The 19,433-nt window shown below is 40.1% G+C and overlaps 1 protein-coding gene across 1 annotated transcript in view; it reads right to left on the minus strand.

The window, feature by feature from the left end:
• Positions 1-521: 521 nt before the first annotated feature.
• Positions 522-19,433, minus strand: part of MDFIC2 (MyoD family inhibitor domain containing 2) — a 37,626-nt gene continuing 18,714 nt past the window's right edge. Inside the window, exons 2-5 of the mRNA XM_081790673.1 lie at positions 17,089-17,208; positions 10,433-10,460; positions 9,185-9,406; positions 522-781 (exon numbers count right to left, since the gene is read on the minus strand). Coding sequence (XP_081646799.1) covers positions 522-781; positions 9,185-9,406; positions 10,433-10,460; positions 17,089-17,208 — 630 coding nt within the window. The remainder of the gene's footprint in view (positions 782-9,184; positions 9,407-10,432; positions 10,461-17,088; positions 17,209-19,433) is intronic.

The following is a 19,433-nucleotide window of genomic DNA, read 5'->3' on the forward strand; positions in this document are numbered from 1 at the left end:
TGAATTTTAAGAGACTGTATAAATAAATTTTTAATTACAAAATGATGTTATACAATACATTATTAATAATAACCAACAATGCATAATGTTTATGCATGAGGCCATTACAAAGACAAGCTAATGTATGTCAGTTCCAAAAGAATGTACTAATTTGTCCTGAATTTGTGAATGAAGTTGAATCCATGATGCAAGCCAATGAACGCAGTAACACAGAGTGGTTTAGCATGCTTTTTTGCAGTCAAGAAACACCTTGTACCTATGGCATTTACGAGGTATTTAAGATCGTTCATCACACATGATCAAGATATTTTTTTCCAACGAGCCATGCAGTAATGAAATTTGGAATAAGACCATTGAGTTGACAACACTACCTTTGCCAGCCAGGTGCAGAATAAAATGGTCTATGGCATCCAAGAAATGCGTACAATCCTTACATTTCAGCGCATAGAAATCAGTCTTATTGTCATGGAGTTTCCCTGTGGGGCCAAAGGGTCTGCCGGAACGTGGTTGACTTCATTGTGCTAGCGGTAACAGATTTCTGAAATCTCCATGGCCAACTCCAGACACTCGCTGGTCTCGTGACAAGATTCAAAAAGACTGCAGTCGACGTCACAGTTGCACTTGCAGTCGTTCCGTGGGTGGCTTTCATCTGAGGTGTGGTGGTACCTGTGAGAGGGGCAGCACAATTTGGTACACACTGTTTCGCACGTATCTGGGAGCATCAGGAGACAGTCCCAAAACTGGCAAAACAGACAGGTGAGGATGAGAGAGGCACACTCCTCTGTTTAAAGAAGAAGGAGAAGGAAAAGAAGAGGAAGAAATTAATGGTGGCACATAGAGGGGCGTCTCCGAAGGACAGGCAGGTGTGGTGGCATGCTTGATAACTTTATGGCCAACTCTTAATTGTCCATATTAGGGGTAAAGTACACCATTACTCTTCCCCACCTCCCTGCACTACCTGCTCTACTTAATTGCTTTATTAACTTCCTGAGCATTTCTATTGATTCCACATAATCTGGTTATTTAAAGTGCTGTCACTTTTCTAAACTCCTTTATTTACTTTGCCTGCAGAGGTGCTGAGAAGCCACACAATTAGCTACCTATCTGGAAACCTTGCAGCTGTCTGAAAAATAGCTGGTCCTCTGCAGGTGCAGGGAGCTTTCAGGAGCAATTAGGGCTGGGGACAAGGAGAGACTGTACAAATTTCCGGCTTCTCGTCACCAGGCTTTCTCATTTGTATGGTGTGGATTCCCATAAATCTGCCACACCCATATTCACATGCCAGCGAAAAGCACATTTCAAAACCCAGAGAAAGAATTTTTTAAATAGTCAGAGTTTTTGTTTTGGTTGTATTTTATTTTCAATACCTGCGTCCTTTGTCCTCCAGTTTGGGGAAGCCTTGATTTTATATTCATGTTAAATGAAATACGTCATCATATGCCTGAAAGCATAGAAATCTTCTCAATCCTCCTTAAGAAAATTGGTTTAAAAATTTACTACTGCAGACTTGTAAAAATCGGAAAAGTATCTCTAAGGTATTGAAGGTAATTGGTACTTCTAGCCAAACAGCTGTGATGGGTTATAGATTATGATATTTTTTGTTTCCATAAAGGGAATTAGTTAGGAGATGCAACAACTCTCTTGTTAAAATCATAACTTTTTTTTTTAGTTAAGTCTCAAAAACATGTAAGCACTTTATAAATGGGTAGGTAAGTATGTTTACATGATATATCATCCAATTAATGAAAATCACTATTCTGAAGATTGTTCATGGCTGAAAGTAACATTCCGGCCTGAATTGGAGAAACATCTCCTCCTCCTGATGGGTTTATCAATCAATTAAAGTTATATTTTCGTAAGGATTTATTTTGTTTCCAATAAGAATGTTAATGTTAATAAATTCTGGTTTTCAGGCTTCAGTTGGCTGAGACTATCCAAGCCTGCAGGAGAGATTTTGCTCTTGGGTTCTAACTGTACTTAGAGGCCTGTTCATTTACTTCCAACAATATTTTCCAGAAAAGTTTTTTACTTTTTTTGTTCAGATATTTGTTCATCCTTGAAAGGAGGGCAAGCATGGAAACTTGCTCTAAAAGGGAACAAATATCTTAAAGAAACTTAGAGTCATTATATAAAGGTCGAAAATGACTGTGCATATAGGTAAACAAAAGTCTTCGTTCTTGCCTCTGTCCCATGTGCCATCCCTGCCTCAAACCCTCCTTTCCTTTCTTCCCAATCAGACAGTGATAAAGAACCTCAAGGTGACTTTTATGACTACTTTAATTGCCATATATTGTTGCAGGTGCTGTGGCTGTACCTAAGTATTTCTGGTTTAGGAAGCATATCCCATAATACCTCCAGGGTGTATGCACTCATCTCTTTGCCAGATGGGGTGTATTTTTTTATTCACTTAGAGCCAGCTTCCAGCATGTGGCCAAGTCACCTATATAAGTCACCACAAACCACCCACAAAAATTCAGGAGTCAGTTAGTACAGTACATAGACTCTATTTTACGTATGCATTTCTGAGGAGGGCATGTTGGTGGTCAAAGATACGGAGCATAAAACCTCATCAACTTACACTGATGCCAGCAGGTTACTAGAGCAGCCCCTGGAAAAGAAGAAGTTCTCAGTACAAAATATCCCAAGCAAATGCTCCATATCCTTCAGGCTGGAGGCTTAAGAGAGTTACTCACGCTAGGATCGTATAAAAATGATCCCACTAGATCTGTGTCCTTTGTAGATGTCATGGTAAAAGTTTGATTTGCAGGTAAGTTAGGGTGGGAGCTGTTTACATGGGGATGGGAGTTGGGGTTTTGTATCAAAGTGTAAAGACCCTATTTGGGAAATGGCCTTATAATTTCCTGAGGGCATATAATCTTTTGGTTTAACTCCTCTTGCCAATGTTTTCTCAAGTTGGCAGACTCCGGAGGTCTCTGCTTCTGATGTACACCGTAGGTTTTATTTGCACACACACAAAAATGTTTGGCCTAATCCTTTGGCCAAACTGGTATTTGTTTTCTTCTATTTTGCATTTGAGAATAGAGCTCTTTTTTTTTTTTTCCCTGTGTATAAGTCAGTCCTTTTTATTTGGTTATAAAAGGCAGAGCCTCTTGCCCAAAAAAACATGGCAACATTGATGAATTGAAAACAGATTTTTCCAAACTTTCAAGAGTGTTGAAAACTTTTCCTAAAAGGCACATTAAATAATTCTACACGGGCAGGCAAAACTGTTTTGCATATGGGCAATTTTTGTTTGCACAAAAGTAACACAAGCAGTTCAAGGGGAAATTTGCAAGTGTTTGAAAAGAGAGTTGGACCTCTCCTTCTCCTGCCTGAATGGGTGTATTTTCCTTTGCCTGCACTATTTCTTGGGGCTTTAATGTTTAGTAAACATGATATGCAAAGTCATAGCCCATGATTAGCACCCCTAGTCTCAGCCCATCCCACAGAGTATGCTGTGAGTCCATCTGCCTCCTTCACATGGCTTCTGCAATGTCTTCAAGACATCTCCCACTCACCAAGGCCAGGCTGCACCACGGCTCTCCCTCATTCCTTATTCCACAAACCTTTGGCTTTCTCTTGTGAATGGCTCTTGCACACTCACATGAAATGAACAGAAAGCTGGGACTCATTCCTGTCATTTTCCTTTTCCCCATCATACCGCCCCCCCCCGCCCATGCAATTCCCTGCTGAATTCTGCACTTTCTATCTCATATTGGTATGTGAAACTCATAAGCTTCTACCTGCCTCTAGGGCCACCTCCATAGTTCTAGCCACTATTGGCCATCGTCAGGTCCAAAGCAATAGCTTCCTATTGAACACACTGGTTTTTACGTGAGTGCAGCTCAGATTCATCGCCTCCTGTGATATTCTTTCACTGGAAATGAGATGAGCTCGCTTCCCCCGTAAAGTCCCCCATCCTGGTCGTAGCCCATATGCCTGTGTATAGGTTTCTGCCTATTTCTCTGGCTTCCCATCCTAATCTTCTCCTCACCGACTGCACTCCAGTCACACTGGTTCTCTTTCATTCAGATCCTGGGATACACCAAACTCCGAGCCTTTGCGCATGCTCTCTCTTTGGCCTGTGTTCCATAAACCCCTGCCTCACAGCTTGACCTGATTCCTACTCAGCCTCTGAGTCTTTAGCTTAAAACACCTTCTCTCTAAATCACACCCTGTTGAAACTCTCATAGCACTCTATTTTTTCCTCATAGTATTGACCATAGGATGCTAAATCGTTTATGAATGGGTTTCTCTCCCTACTAGAACCTGAATTATAAGAAAGCTGTATCTCTTGTTGAGTGAAAGAATGAGTAAGTGAACGATGGGAGATAAATAAAGTGGTCCCCGTTTTTTAGATGAAAAGACTAAGGCTCAGGGATTGTCCCTGAATGTCCTGAGTCTTTCAACTTTAAGGTGGTGGGCGAGAGGTTCAAATGTCAGTCTTTCTGGATCCAAAGCCTGTGCTCTTTTATCCGTTGTTACATTGGAAGCAAATGCTTGGCCCTCTGTACTCTATGTGCTCCTCACATAGGTCCTGAAGTGGGCCTGAGTTGAGTCCTATCACAATTCTTTTATAGATGGGGAAATAGTGGCTCAGGGAATTTAAGAAGCATAGGAAATGGTGAATCTGTGATTTGACTCAAATTGTCCCCTCCAGAGCTCTTAACCCTGCAGCTGGCCTGCCCTTCAGAAGGCTCACACCTCCTCTGTCATGATCCAACATGGCGCAGGACGTGGCCGGCTTGTGGAAGGCCTGCTCTCCCTTCTCCTCCCTGTTCTGCTCTGTATTCCCAAGACTGCTAAAGTCTGTTTTCAAGGTTCTGTTAAGCGGCTTCTGACCAACCTCAGCCAATGGGAAGCAGTGACAGGAAAAGAGGGTGGGGGGCGGGGGAGAAGGGAATGCGGGGGGTATTTCTTCTCCCCTCTCTCTGCTTTGAGTGGTGTCTCAGGTGTATCTACCCCTTGGTTTTATCTCTTTCTGAAAATCCTTCTTTCTGTGGCTACTGTTAATGCCAGTTACTAGTGGTGTGTCAAGTAAGGGTTAGTTGCTGGTGGCCTATGAGCTCAGGCCAGTGCTTGTCATTTACTAGTGGCCTGGGAGGGACCAAGGGAAGAGGTGTCAGAGCCTTGTGGCTAAGTCCTGGGAGGCCTCACTACTCCCTTACCTGGCTTTTCACCTCTCCTAATATCTTCGTAACTAGGTCTCTGTATGTTGACGTCCCTTTATTGACTGCCCTGGCATCCTGGCCTGGGCTGTAATCACTGCTCTCAGAGCACCCAGCTCACTTTCCCACCTCTTACCTCCTTAAATCCGGATCAGGGAAGGTTCAAGAAGGAGCCACGACCTGCAAGCCTTGCAGCCAAAAGCGGTATTTGTGAGCAAAAAGCCATGACAAAAACCTGCTTAGGTTGTTTCATTTCCTTTTTTACACCCCTAGGGTACCTTTAGGACACTGAGGCTGTAATGTGCTAAGTGATACCCTAATGATACTGAAGGATTAACGCAGCCTCCAGAGGTGCTAAATGTACAGCTGGGGATTGGCTAATTAAGAGGGAGAATCTGTCTCATTAGAAAGGATCATGTTTAATTATAGTGGAAAAGGTAACAATGCAAGGAGTTTCCACCAGGGTATCAGAGATCAGCCTCGCAGTCGTGGTCCAGTACTCACTGGGTTTGCCCTCCCAGCTTTCAATCTTGTCACCAAAATGCCTGGAATTCAGAGGAGGGAGAGACAGTGGAGGATGTAGCTGTCCCCTGTAGTTCTGATGGTTTTCCTCAGCTCCAGATACATTCACCTGCTAGTTTGGGAATCACTATGCAAAGTATTAAGAATGTGGTTCTTCCATAAGGGGTCCCACATAAACAACATTCTCCCCCTCCCATCCCCTCAAAGCCAAGTAATAAAAAAAGGAAAATAAACCTGGCCCAAACCCAGTATTCTAATATGTTAATGGTTAATGTGTGGTCACAGCAGATTCAGCATAATCATGAGATTCATGACACAGTGGCTTCGACTAATTACTCAAAGTTTTTGGTGAAAAAGTATAGAAATTGGTTCCCACTCTTCCAACATTAAGTTTTTTGTTTTTTTTTTTAAAGTCTGTAATGTAGAATAGGAATAAATAAAGTGTGACTGAATGCCTTTCTCTAGCTGGGGTATCATCCCTGATGTTATCAATTTTAATAGCTACTTAAATATGTCAAGATCTATTTAAGTTCAGACAAGCACAACTAACGTTCAAGTCAGTTCTTTAGAACGAGGATGACTGGATTTGGGTGATACTTAGTAAATTTGTGCTTATGTTTTTTTCTGAGCAAATGAACTGAAATAATTATAAAATTGAAACATTTTATAAGGTGACACTACTGCATTTAATTGTATGAAATTTACAGTGTAGAAAATGTAATCATTTTATTCAGTAGTCCATGGTGTAATTAAGACTATTCTTTTGAGGTATCTTGTATTTATGATTTTCCTCTTCCACCTGGATGAGACATCTCAGATTCAAAATTATACATCAATTAGGTGTATTCTCAGGATTCTTTTTAAGGAGCCTCTTTTCGACTATTGTGTATATCCTTGATTTTATTACCCACAGGGATGCCTTTGCAATCAGAGTGTAGAAACAGAAGCAGAGACACAGACAGTGCTCTGGACTTTTTCCATTTTATTCGGGAAAGGGACCACACAGGATGAGCCACAATTTAATAATAAAGTAATGTTGCAGCACATAGTGTGTGATGTGCAGTAAAGATCCTTTTAAATTCCCATCAGAGCACACACCATGAACTGTGCTAATGGATGTAACACATTTTACAAAATCTGCATGTGTGAGGCTTTTCCATTCTGTTTTAAGTGGGGCAATGTATATAAATAATAGATATTAGCAATTAAGCATCCATTCCTATGCACTCATTTATACATTTGAAAATAAATTAACCACAAACTACATGAAAGTGGATGCAATCTTCTCTTTTCCCTTCTGTTTCCCCTGCTGTTCCTGCAAGATATTTCTGTATTTATCTCAGTACGAACAATGACCCCAGCTCTCAATTTCTGCATCCTTAAATTAATTACTATAAAAATTCTCCGACTTAACTCTTGATATCCTTGATGTTGGCTGTTTAAGATAATGAGAGCTTCCTATCCACATTTGTAGGCCCTAGTTGGAATGTTTCTCTCTTTTATCCAGATACCAAAAACTCTTACGTTGCTGATGGGGGGAGTTCACACTGTGAGAATGGATTAGCGGGCTGTTACCTGTGTTGTTGGCCTAAAATTGTAATTTTCCGGGTTGTACCAGCCTCTCAGCCAGAGCTTAAGAAGAACAGTCTGATTCAACTGTCCTCATGAATCTCCTCTGCTCTTCAAAAACAAGAGGAAGTCGTTCTTTTCCTGCGTGAGGCCCCTGATTATCCATTGCCATTTTCATGGAGTGGTCATTTTGGCCCTTTCCTGAGAATACAAGGGTTCAGGTACCATCGCAGCTACGCCTGCCCTTCTCATTCTCCCTGGATCCCCGACAGGACAAATCAGAGTGGTTCTGGACGGCATTGTGTTGTACTGTGTGGATATGTACAACGGTAATTCCTAATTCTGGGGTCATTACAACCAAGACCCGTTACACGTAAGATCCGTGCATCCCTGATGCAAGCCGATCCTGTATCACCTGTTTTCTTGATTGCCATGAAACGCTAGCAAAGCCAGAAACTTGGGCATCATCTTGAATTTGGGGTGGGAACCCGGAAGTCCACTGGCCAAAGTTGGCCCAAAGCCATGTATTGTTGGGAGCGTCTGGGGCTTCATAAATGAGATAGAAGTTTTGCCAACACCTAAGAAATGCAGAGATGTCCCGTAACGCTCTGGACCTGGCAACTCTGAGCCTCTATTTTCTTCCAGAAACAATTAGCTGGAGCTGAGTAGTGGCAGGGCTCTTCACCTTGCCATAGTCCTCGCCCACCCCTATTGTTCACTGCCCATCTTCTGCATTATGCACACTATCTCCTGGCAGCTGCAAGCAATTGTGTCTGTAGCTTCTGGTCTGAAGCATCCTTGACAATGTGTGCATAAGATCGTAAATAACATGTGTTAGAAATCTCTCCCCTTACTTTCTAAAACCAGAACCAGAATGAAAGCAAAAATCACATATCTATTATGTGCCAGGTTCTCTATTGGATCCTTTATATATGTTATTTCATTTGATCTTCAAAACACCCTATGATGTGTTACTAGCTCCATTATATATAACTGAGAGTCTGAGAGTCAGAGATGCTAAAAAACTTACCCAGGTTTATGCAGTTAATAAATTTCAGAGCCAGGAATTAAACTGATGTGATTCCAAACTCCTGTTAATACAAAGTCTATGTATTTCTTTTTTCTCTTTTTCAAAAAGTAAATGTTAATTTAAATCTAGACTAGTAACTAGGACCTATTATATTCTCCTTTGAGAGATTGCAAGCTTTCTTTAAATGCAAACGTAGGTATGGAACACTACAAAATTCCTGAACGGTTTATGTCTTCTGTAAAGGTCACTGCAAAGTCAACCTGAGTAAAATTACATATGTCTTGGTGTGGAGTCCATGACTTTGAACTTGACTGTGATGATCACTTAGCACCAAATCAATTTGAAGTTGGCTTTGTGAAAGGGAATGTGCCTTTAATGTCATATACAGGGGTAGTTTGGTGTAGGTTTGCACTGATCAGAATGCCCAGGAGGTGATATCAGCTAGAGTAACCAATCCTTCTTTACTGCTTGCTGATGTAAGCAGATTGATATTTTTTACAGTCTACATTTATACATTTCCAGCATTTTCATACCATTCCCCTCTGCCTTCTTCTCCTCTCAGCCTAGAGACAGGGGCTGAACAGTCCCAGATTTGAGAAAAGTTTGCCGTTTTTCTTTATCCACATCATAACTCCATAGCAAGCATGATTATACCTCACTCCAGCTATTTAAAACACTTTGCCTCCGATTTCCAGCTTTGAGAGCAAACAATCTGCCAAGCACCTCATAATTGCAGAGTGACCTTGACATGTGTCATTCACCAGGGTTTTCAAATCGAAGTCTTCCTGTTTAATATTCATAAAGGCTCTTTTTTTCTAACAGCATATGTGATGATTTTACAGGGGCGGGGGTTGGGGAGCTTTATTTAGAGATGGGTTGATTCTGAGAAACATACCATCAGTGTCTCTCTGATGAACTGAAGTATCAGTTTGGAGGTAGGAAAATTTCGTTTGGCATTCTTCAAGGGAGGACAGTGATGTGCTGAATTCTGACAGTTTTTTCTCACTGGGGGTTTCCTTGGCTGGTCCATCTGTGATATTGAATTCGGATACTGAATTTATAATGATAGCATTAATGGGTTTCTCGTCTGCATGCTTTTCATTTGTGAGTTGCATATCTAGACGAAAGAAGAAAAAATACACAAACCCATTATAGTTGATGTGACCCAGTGATTTCAGAACGGACATTTGCAGAAAACTTCACACTCTAGGCTTTTATGAGAACAAGATCTTATGTAAGAGAATGAAGCATCATTGAACAGGATCATTTTGAATAAAAATATAAGTAAGAATAAAAGAGGCAATCATGATAACATTTTACACACGTTACAAGTTTCCCTATCACAGTAATTTGTATCACTTATGTCTCCTGTGTGTGATTTTAAAATCAATTATATATTTATTTATTTTAGTGATGGGTGGAGAGAATCAAAGAATTCATTCACTTGGATCAATGAAATCTCATAGTTTGTTGTCAGCTCATTGTCAAAGTGTTTTCTGGATCCCAGGAGCAGTAGAAGGGTCTTAAATGCTGAGTACTGCTCCATAATGTATGTGATCTCCATCACATTGTCCTGTTTGTTTCTACAAACCTCAGTTTCCTCCTCTGTATACGAGAAGTGATTATAAATGAACAGTCTAGAAGCTCATTCCTGTTTCTGATCTCAGAGACTCTCAGTTGCCATTCTTTTCCCTGCCTTGGCATTTGTTAAGCTCCTAGCCAGGTGATCATCAATGTGAGCTTTGGGGGTAGGCTTTTTGGAACATGTTTTATTTCCACATAATCACCTAGAAAGGAACCCCCAGCAAAGTCCTGGACTGAGATTCTGGTTTGGAGCGTCATAGAGAAGACCAAGAAGCCCTAGTTGCCTCATGTCTTTGAGAACTCCCATATTCATTTGTTGGTTCGTTCATTCATTCATTCATTCATTCCCACCTAACAATTGAGGGCCTGTTATATAAGAAGCACTGAACTGGGCACTGGGGGTACAGTGGTACCTAAGACAGGCATGGTCCTCAACTTTCACAAGCATCAAGCATGTTAGCAGAGAAATAACTAAGTCACAGTATCGAGGAGTGTAGGACAGAGAGAAACACACCATGAAATTACATTAGAGAGAGAACCAGACTGGGTGGTAACTTACCTACACCTGTTACACAGAATCCTAAAACCTAGGAAAGAGTTAACAGAAGGTATTCTTAAACTTGTGGACCAACTGGTTCCTAGGGATGATTTGAGACCTAAACAAGTGGCAGTCCTGGTGATTTAGCAGCCCTACTGGGAGATGGCGAAGATTCATTCTGGAGACTTGCATTCTTGTTGCTAACACAATGCCGGGTTGATCCAATAATGCTCATTGAGTGACTAGAAGAAACAATACAACAACCAACCTGGTTTTTCCCATGCTCACACAGCTCATGCAAGAAGTGTATTCTTGCTACCACCCATTTTCATCATCTTTTCAAAAGTTGCTTTGTTTCGGGCAGATGGAAAACTCTACAGGGTCCTGCCTCCTAGGGCAGTGGTTCCCAGACTGTGTAAACAGTAGAATAACCTGGGAAATCTCTTAAAACTTTGGAATTTTTTTAAAGCTCAGGCGACCCTTCCCATCCTTCAACAGATCAGATCACAGCCCCGGGGGTGGGGGTGGGGTGGGGATTTTTGAAGCTCTCTATATGGAGTTCCAAAGGCTCGTGACTGGCATGGGAACTATCAGTACATCTCACACAATTGTCTTAGGCCATGTTTGTTTCTTTCTCGGCGTCCAAACAGCCTTGGCTTTCAGCAAGGTTTGCTTTTTATTCCCCCGCCACCCCCTTATGTCACTGGCTTTCAATCTCTTGGTTATGCTTTGATTCACTCTAAATTGGACTGGTAGAAATTGGGGTTCATGGGAACATCTCTCATGAATAGCAATTAATGCAATTGTGAATAGATAGAATTAGCTCAACCAATGGGGAAACTCTAGGCTTCCTCTATCCCGAGAGAGATTTACCAAATTAATGTTGTAACGATGATGCTATAAAAATAACAGTTTATTTTTCTTGGGTCCCAAAGTGTCCAGTAGTTAGCTAATATTACCAACAGATAGCCATTCAAGTTATGCCTTGGCATACTTAGAGCAGTATTAATATTTGGAGATAGATAATTCTTTGGGGAGCTGGTAGGATTTTTAACAGCCTCCCTGTCCTCTGCCAGTAGCACCCATCGTCCTACGCTGGGATGGGCAAAAATGTCTGCACCTATTGCCGAATTTTGCCTATGGGGCAAAGTCACCTGGATTGAAAATCAGACCACTGCTTTCTGCACACACCCACATACATAGTTGCATGCATTTTATGTCAAGTTCCATGTTACCACTTATATACCTCATTTAACTTAAGCCTCACAAAGACTCCAGGAGGTAGTTATTGTCAGCCTCCGTGAACAGATGGCAACTATGTGCATTGGTATCCCCAGTTAACAGATGAATGAGTGTAACCAAAGCTTAGATAGTTTATTGAGCTAAGTTGCCCAAGTCTGCCTCATTAGCAAATGATAGAACTAGGATTTGAACCCAGGCCCGGCGTGTTCCAAAAGCTCTGTTCTTATCCTCGTCTCTATAGTCTGCAACAGTATCTCTGACTTGTTCTTAGCTTTGTTCTCTGCTTCCTAGCTGCTGAGACTGCCTATCAGCAAACCCCTCTTAACCCGAAATGCCATGATGCGTCACCTGCTCAAGATCTAGCCTCGGAAATTACTTAGCTCCACAGATGCCTCTCCCCCTGAGCAGTCTCTGCAAAGCAAGACTACCTTCTTGCACACTCAGGGAATCCTGTGTCTTCAGTTACAGCTGCTTTATACTGTACATTAAAGAGCAGCTCAGAAAGAGCTGATAGATAACGAAACCTTGATGAGTATAGAGATTGCGGCGGCTATTTACTTACGGAATTAATTAACAATCAGTTCAAATTATCACACGTAGTCAGGCTGCATGTAATTTAAATTGCTTTTGCACAAAGTAATTCAGGAACAAAAAAAATGTTGGATAGAGGTTACTGGAATGTAAGAACATGCGGAGAATACTGTATACAGCCAAGTGGTATATGATTCTCTTTTTAATTTTGCGACAATTTTAAGTATAGCATTTTGAATCTAAGTAGTGTGTTACATTAAGCAACCATTTGGAGCCACTGGGTTTGTACGGAGAGAATTTTATGGAGAAGTTAAACTGCCATTCATAAAGTTATTTTAATTCTATGTCTCTGTTTATATTTTTATTTTTTTCCATTCCCCAGTGGGAACTATCTGTTGCTCATTAGAAAATCATCTGACATACACACATTTCAGAACCCAGTCTGTTCAACCCAGAATTCTGACATCTGAAGTGAGTCACAATTTTTGGGTGAATGTGACTGACATCTTCCATCTTTTATAGATGGAAAGCTAACAATAAATTTCCCCAGATTTGTCTTTTGTGGTGTTATTTGACATTGTATCCAAAGTATTATAAAGTAGCATAGGCTAAAAGGAGAAACAAGTAAAAAGTGGTATCACAACTCCTGCAGAGAAAACGATTTTGGAATTAAATAAGGAACTCGTGACACTATATTTGGGATGTTATACATAGTTCTTGACATTAACTTAGAGAAAATAATTTTTTTAACAGAAAAAAAATACCAAAATTAGGACAAAAATTAGAAGCTCAACCGTATTTCTTAGAGAAAAAAAAATTAAAGTGTGTCTCAAAAGCCAGTGAGATAGAAAATTCATGTTTGGGCTAGAAGTAATTGCAGAACCAATGGGCATAAACTTAAGTAACAGAAAAGACAGACAGTTAATTAATTTTTTATTACCATTGAGCAAATGTTATTAATGTAATTCAATTAACATTTATTGAGTGCCCACATGCGATAGATGAATCAATATGTCGGGAGCTATTAATTTATTTACTTTAAGTTATTAAGGAAACATTTTAATGATTTTCATTTTTGCTCACTAAATGTGACTTTATAATTTTTGCATCTATGCATTCTCTATCTGGGGGTATATAGAGATAAATACGCATTCCAATTATAAATAAGTAGCATCTCTCTTGCCTAACGGCTCTGATTCTATTCTTGTTTCCCTCTCCCCCTCCCCCCTTCCTTCCCTCCCCCACTCCTCCCTTCCCTTCCCTTCCTCTCTCTCAGTTTAACTCCCAGACCTGCCCTTTCTCTGTTACTGGTTTCTTTTTTTCCCTCTCTGGTTCCTTCAGTGTATTTATTCCTTTATTCCTATCTTTGTCCTCTTAGTTCCTTTCTTTGTACCCTACCCTTGAAGATTGTATTTGTGCACACTCACAATTTATGATTTTCTTTGTGAAGCTGGCCCCCCAAACTCTATGCATTTCGTCAGCCAGCTATGCCACATTTACTGAGCGTAAGCTATGTGTCCTTCCCGCACTGGGTGCTGGGAGATTCAAAGAAGAATAGCAAACAGTCTTGGTCCTCAAGAGACCTACAGTCATCACAAATTGTGACTATTGGACATTTTATTTGAGTTACCAGCTCATCTTTACAATTAATGTATATCTTTCTGCTAAGCCCCTATTCTTTCCCCCCAACTGGGTTCCTCTGACTATCCCTGGAGAACCCACAATTCAATTTCTTTTCATTGATTTATCATTTTTAGGTGTTTATTTATTTACTCAGAGAGAGAGAAGGGAACACGTGTGCAAGCGGGGGAGGGGCAAAGAGAGAGAGAGAGAGAGAGAGAAAGAAAGAATCCCAAGCAGGCTCCCACACTCAGCCGAGAGCCCAACACAGGACTCAGTCCCAGGAATTGCAAGATCATGACCTGAGCCAAAATCAAGAGTTGGACACTTAACTCATTAAGCCACCCATGCGCCCCTGTATTGTCATTTTTAAAAAAACTCCCAGTGAATTATCCCATCCTTCCATCCAAATTATTTACCAGTTCTTATTAATTTTTCCTTTTATTTTTTTTACGTTTATGTATTGATTTTGAGAGAGCATGTGAGAGTGGGGGGGCGGTGGGAGAGAGAGAGAGAGAGAGAGAGAGAGAGAATCCCAAGCAGGTTCTGCACTGTCAGTGCAGAGCCCGACATGGGGCTCAAACCCATGAACCACGAGTCATGACCTGAGCCAAAATCAAGGGTCAAATGGTTAACCTACGGAGCCACCCAGGTACCCCTTATTTTTTCCTTTTAAGTATCTTACAAATGCGTCTCTGATTTTTCATTCCCATCACTACCTCTCAAGATTTACCCTCTCTGTTCTTAAATCTGACGATTTCTGTCACCATCAGTCTCAACTATAGTGACAACACTTCCCAAGACATCTTACACACTATAATCGAAATGATGTTTTGAGTAATATTCTTCTGACCCTATTATTCATTAAAAAAATTAAAACAAAATACACACACATCATGCACACACAAATGTTAATAGCTCATCATTACCACAATATTTTCTCATTATCCTGTTCTGAATTAATCTATGCACTCTATTGCCAAATTGTCTTTTGAAAAAGGTATCTTATTGTTAAATTTTCCTTGTGAGTGGTAAACTCCAGAAGCCTATGTGAATGTTGTCAGGTAAGTGTTTAAAGCAGGGTGATTTTAATTTTAATTCTGAACCAAAATGTTTACAGTGAGTGTGTATTTCAAATATATGGGCCATTTCTAAAGCTATCATGATAAATTATATTTTCCCTTGGATTTGAACTGTACTCTAGCTTAGAATTTAATACCGTAATTATCTGTGGTTGAAATCAGATCGAAGCAGACAGGTGACATTTCAAGGTATAAGTTACCAAACCATCAACAAATAATCATGGTTAGTAATTACGGTTAATTCAGGCAACCCCAAAGAGGGAAAAAAAAAGGTTTTTTTTCCTTTGTATGTAAAGTTTATAAAGTTCACACAAATGTCAGAAATGATTCTCCACAGCTTGGTAGATAAGAACACAATATACAAAAGCATTTGACATGATAGAGCATGCTGAAAATTATTAGAAAGAGCTAGAATCACATTTTCTAAAGGTGTAGAGAACTATTATTCTTATATTGTGTACAATTTTGGAACTGATACTATGGCTGGAGAAGACAGAACAAAATTAGGAAGGTGAGGATTTCTAAGTGCTGCCAAAAGCATAATAAAAGGTAACTGGTACTTAAAGAAGCTATATTGAAAAAAACACACACTCATTTTCCTTTTGGAAGCTGAGTGGGGGATAATTTTCTCAAACTGACGGTTGAAAATATTCTCACCTTTTTTTAAATGAATGGAAATAAGTTATGGATGGCTTGATCCATGGCTATATCCTATTAGGGCAAAATGAAGTCTTGGATTCATTAAATTTCTTTTTTGGAGAGGAGAGGAATAAATGAGGTAAACTTATTGGACATTTTTTTTTTCTGTAATTTTCAAACGCCGGCTCTGGTGAGAAGATGTCCTTTAAAGACTTTCAGGTGAAAGCAATAGTTTTATATATTCTTGTTTTGTCTTCTGTGGTGCTTCAACTAAAACTGCCCCAGAAAACGTTAGATGAAATGTTTATCAAAGGCCATGACAAGGGGACATTTTAAGCCTTTTCAATCAGCATTAGTAAAACTTTTTTTTTTTTTAAAGAGAGAAGAAGCAAAAGAATATTATTTCTCCAGATACAATAGCAGTGAGTGTTCAAGGTGAAAAGGATTAAAGAGGAAAAAAGAACTGAGAGAAGAAGGTTGAACGCAGCCCCGTGGCAAAGCTTCTTCCACACCTGCAAAGCATCTTCAATGTTTTTGGGGTGGGAGTGGGTGTTTTGGTGTAACGTTCTTAGATCATGATCTGTTCTCCGCTCCCTGCTACACTTCACACCTGTAGACAGACATAGGCTAAGTGATATACTTTCATAGCTAGATCCTAAGCTTGTAAAAAGGAACAATTCAGTCCTAGGAGGTGACTGAATCTTCTTTAGACATGAAAACAGTTTGCAATTATAAGTCTCCAATTCATTTGTATGCAGTTACCTTCAGTTTAATGTTTGTATAACGTGTCTCAAGAAATAAAGATTATGTTATCTCGGGGAAAAAATTGGTTAGCAGTTGTTAGAGCTTGAGGCACTTGGGTTGGTAATAGGTTTAGAGCTTTAAAAATATCAGTGAAGCCAATCAGGCTATAAACTCCTGCATAATCGGTATTATATATACAGTGGCTTTTTTATTGTCAGTATTTAAATATAAATGTTAAAAATTAAGCTATAATATAGTTATTCCAAATATTCTCTATTATGTGAAAACCATCACAATTCATTCATCCCAACTAAGTGAATGTCACTTAAAGTCTCTCTTTGGCATTGTCTCATTTGAGGCTCACCACAGTGCTCCCGAGTGTTATTATCACTATTATGTGGATGAGGAAATGAATGCAAGGTCAGAGGTTTGAGTGGTTTGCTCCAGATTACCCTGCTGGTTAGGGGCAGATTGCACTGGGTCTTCTCATTCCTGCCACAGTCAAGCTTTACTTTCATCAATTGCTGTATGAAACCAGGCACTCTGATATGAGATCAAGATACTTTTCTGAGGTTATAACTCCTGTGACCCTTCTGAAGTTTCTCCCTCCAGGTTAATTGGCCTTGCTCGTAGATGATGAGGGAGACACTTGATGTGTGTGCTCAAAACCAGAGCTTCTACAAAAGACTGCAGCTTCCATATCCCTCAAAGCCCAGTGCGGGTGCCATCTTCGGAGTGAAGTTTGCCACAGTGCCCACCCCCCACTCGCACTGAAATGCATTGTTCCCGACGGGAGTCCCCAGAGGCCTGGGTTGATACCTGAGTGTTTTGTACTGTGGCTAATTGCGGCGGTGTTTCTCTTCCCCTTTCCGTTGTGAGCTCCTCGAGGAAATGCATGCTCCATTCATCGTCAATTTCCCAGCACCTATAGCACAGTGTCTAGCAGAAAGCAAGTGTTCAATAAATTTCAGATGACTGACAGCTGACTGACGGAGTGAACGTGGGGTGTCTCAGTTTTCAGTTGACGATTGACTCATTTTCTCTGGGACGGGTTTTCTGAGCGCGTCTTCCGTTGGTCTTCCTCCCCCACTCTCGATATGCCAGTTAACCCTGATGAAAGCCTAAACATTCTCTTTTGTGTTAAAATATATATCAGTCCTTATTTTGATCTGAAGGCAACATTTGCATTTATATCTGTAAAACTGTGAAGAATATAAAAAGACCCAAAGAAAATGAAACCCCCTATAATTCTACCATTATCAACATGTTACCGTGTCTGCTTCACCAAAAGACAGTGGAAATATTTGGTGTATCTATATCTCTATATGTGTCAGGTCTGGACGATGTATATATCATATATACTGAAATTAGAATATCAAAAGTGTATTTTTATATCGATTCTAATTTTAATATATTCTAATATAATACATAAATCCTATGTATACTACTTCTAAGATGTGTCACTCACTTTAATATATATATTGTATACAGTGCTTCCAAGATGTGTCACTCACTCTTTTAGGACCTTTGCATATATTAACTCATTTAATACTCCCAGCAATTCTATGGCAGGACCTGTTGGAGCCACCCGCATTTTTTTGGATGCGGACACTTAAGTACAGTCACACAACAAGTGACTCACAACAAGCAAAGTCACACAACAAGCAAGGGAGGAAGCTGCGTCTTTAACTTAGCCATCTGGCTCTGAGTTCGTGCTTCTAACCATGATGCTGTATTGTCTTCTAGACAGAGATTTAAAAAGAACAGTATCAGGATTTTATTGAATATATTATATAGGTTACCAGTATATCATGAGCATTTCTCTCTATCCTAAAGATTACTTAAAAACACCCTCAAGTCTCAGCTTAACCATCACCCCTTCGGAGAGGACTTCCCTTACCCTAAACCTAAAGCATTGTTTCTCAGTTGGGGCAGATTTTGGCAGTGGGTGGAGACTTGTGTTATTGTCATGATTGGGGTGAGTGCATTTAGTAGGGTGCGTGGCTAAAGGGATGCTGCTAAACTAATCCTTTGGTGCACAAGAACTCCTTCTCCACACACCCTCCCACCGCCCCCAATGATATATAAAGACTATGGTTTCAGGTGTCAGTGCCGAAATTGAGAAATCCACGTACAAAGTAGTCCCAGCCTCTCGCCAACAGCCACTTCTATGATATCTCTGTCTCATCGTCTTTATAGCATTTTCCAGTATTCTGAAAATGTTTACTCTATGTGTTTGTTGATTTGTTTATGGAGTTCAGGTCTCTTCTCTCCTTGGCTAAAATATCACATTCATAAGAGTTTTGTCTATATTAATTAATTGCCATATTCTAGAAGAGTGCCTGAGACATAGTAGGTATGTAATAAGTAAGGAGTCAAAGACTGCATAGCTTTTCTTGCATGGTAAATTATTTAACAATTTCCCCATTCAACGAAAATGTAGATTGTCGCCTTTTTTTTTTTTTTTTGCTACTTTACATATTCTTAAACATTATTTTCGTGAAACTTTTCATATATGTATTTGTTTATATAGGTTGAATTCAGAGGGAAGGAACTATTGCATTGATGGCCTGATTTCTAAAGCTCTGAACATAATGTACTAATTATTGACTTCCAGAAAGCTTGTATTGATTTATACTTACACCAACAGGGATCGGAAGAAGTTTGCTGTTCTCAGGTCAACTCAGGTTTTACCAATAAAATCATTATTTTTATCAGTTCGAAAAGAACTTTGAGTCAGTTTTCCAAATTTTCTGCATCCAAAAAGACAGTCTTTCACTATCATGAGAGATCGAAGGTTTTTTTCATATTCACTGCTTTTCTGAGGAATTTTGGTTCCACAGCTAGATTCATGGATAATTTGGAGCCCTCCTGCACTGAATGGGATTAGATGGGTAAAGACACTCATTCTGTGTTCGTAGATCGATAAACTCTTGTTGAAAATGTTTATTGGACGACTGACGATTGGATTTGGTATTTTTAGCTGGTTCTCACCTTTGTGCTCTGAGGTAAAGTATCAGTTGACAGACTTTGGAGGCTCCCTGTTTGCTTCTACACCTTGGCTAGTTAGTATCCATCTATGATATGCCGAATAGAATAAGGTATGATCTATACAGAGACCCTGGAGAGGCCGGAAGTGGAGCCACACTAGAAGGCAGGGCAAG

The sequence above is a fragment of the Panthera onca genome, chromosome A2, assembly GCF_046562875.1.
Source record: "Panthera onca isolate mPanOnc1 chromosome A2, mPanOnc1 haplotype 2, whole genome shotgun sequence".
NCBI classification, from domain to species: Eukaryota; Metazoa; Chordata; class Mammalia; order Carnivora; family Felidae; genus Panthera; species Panthera onca.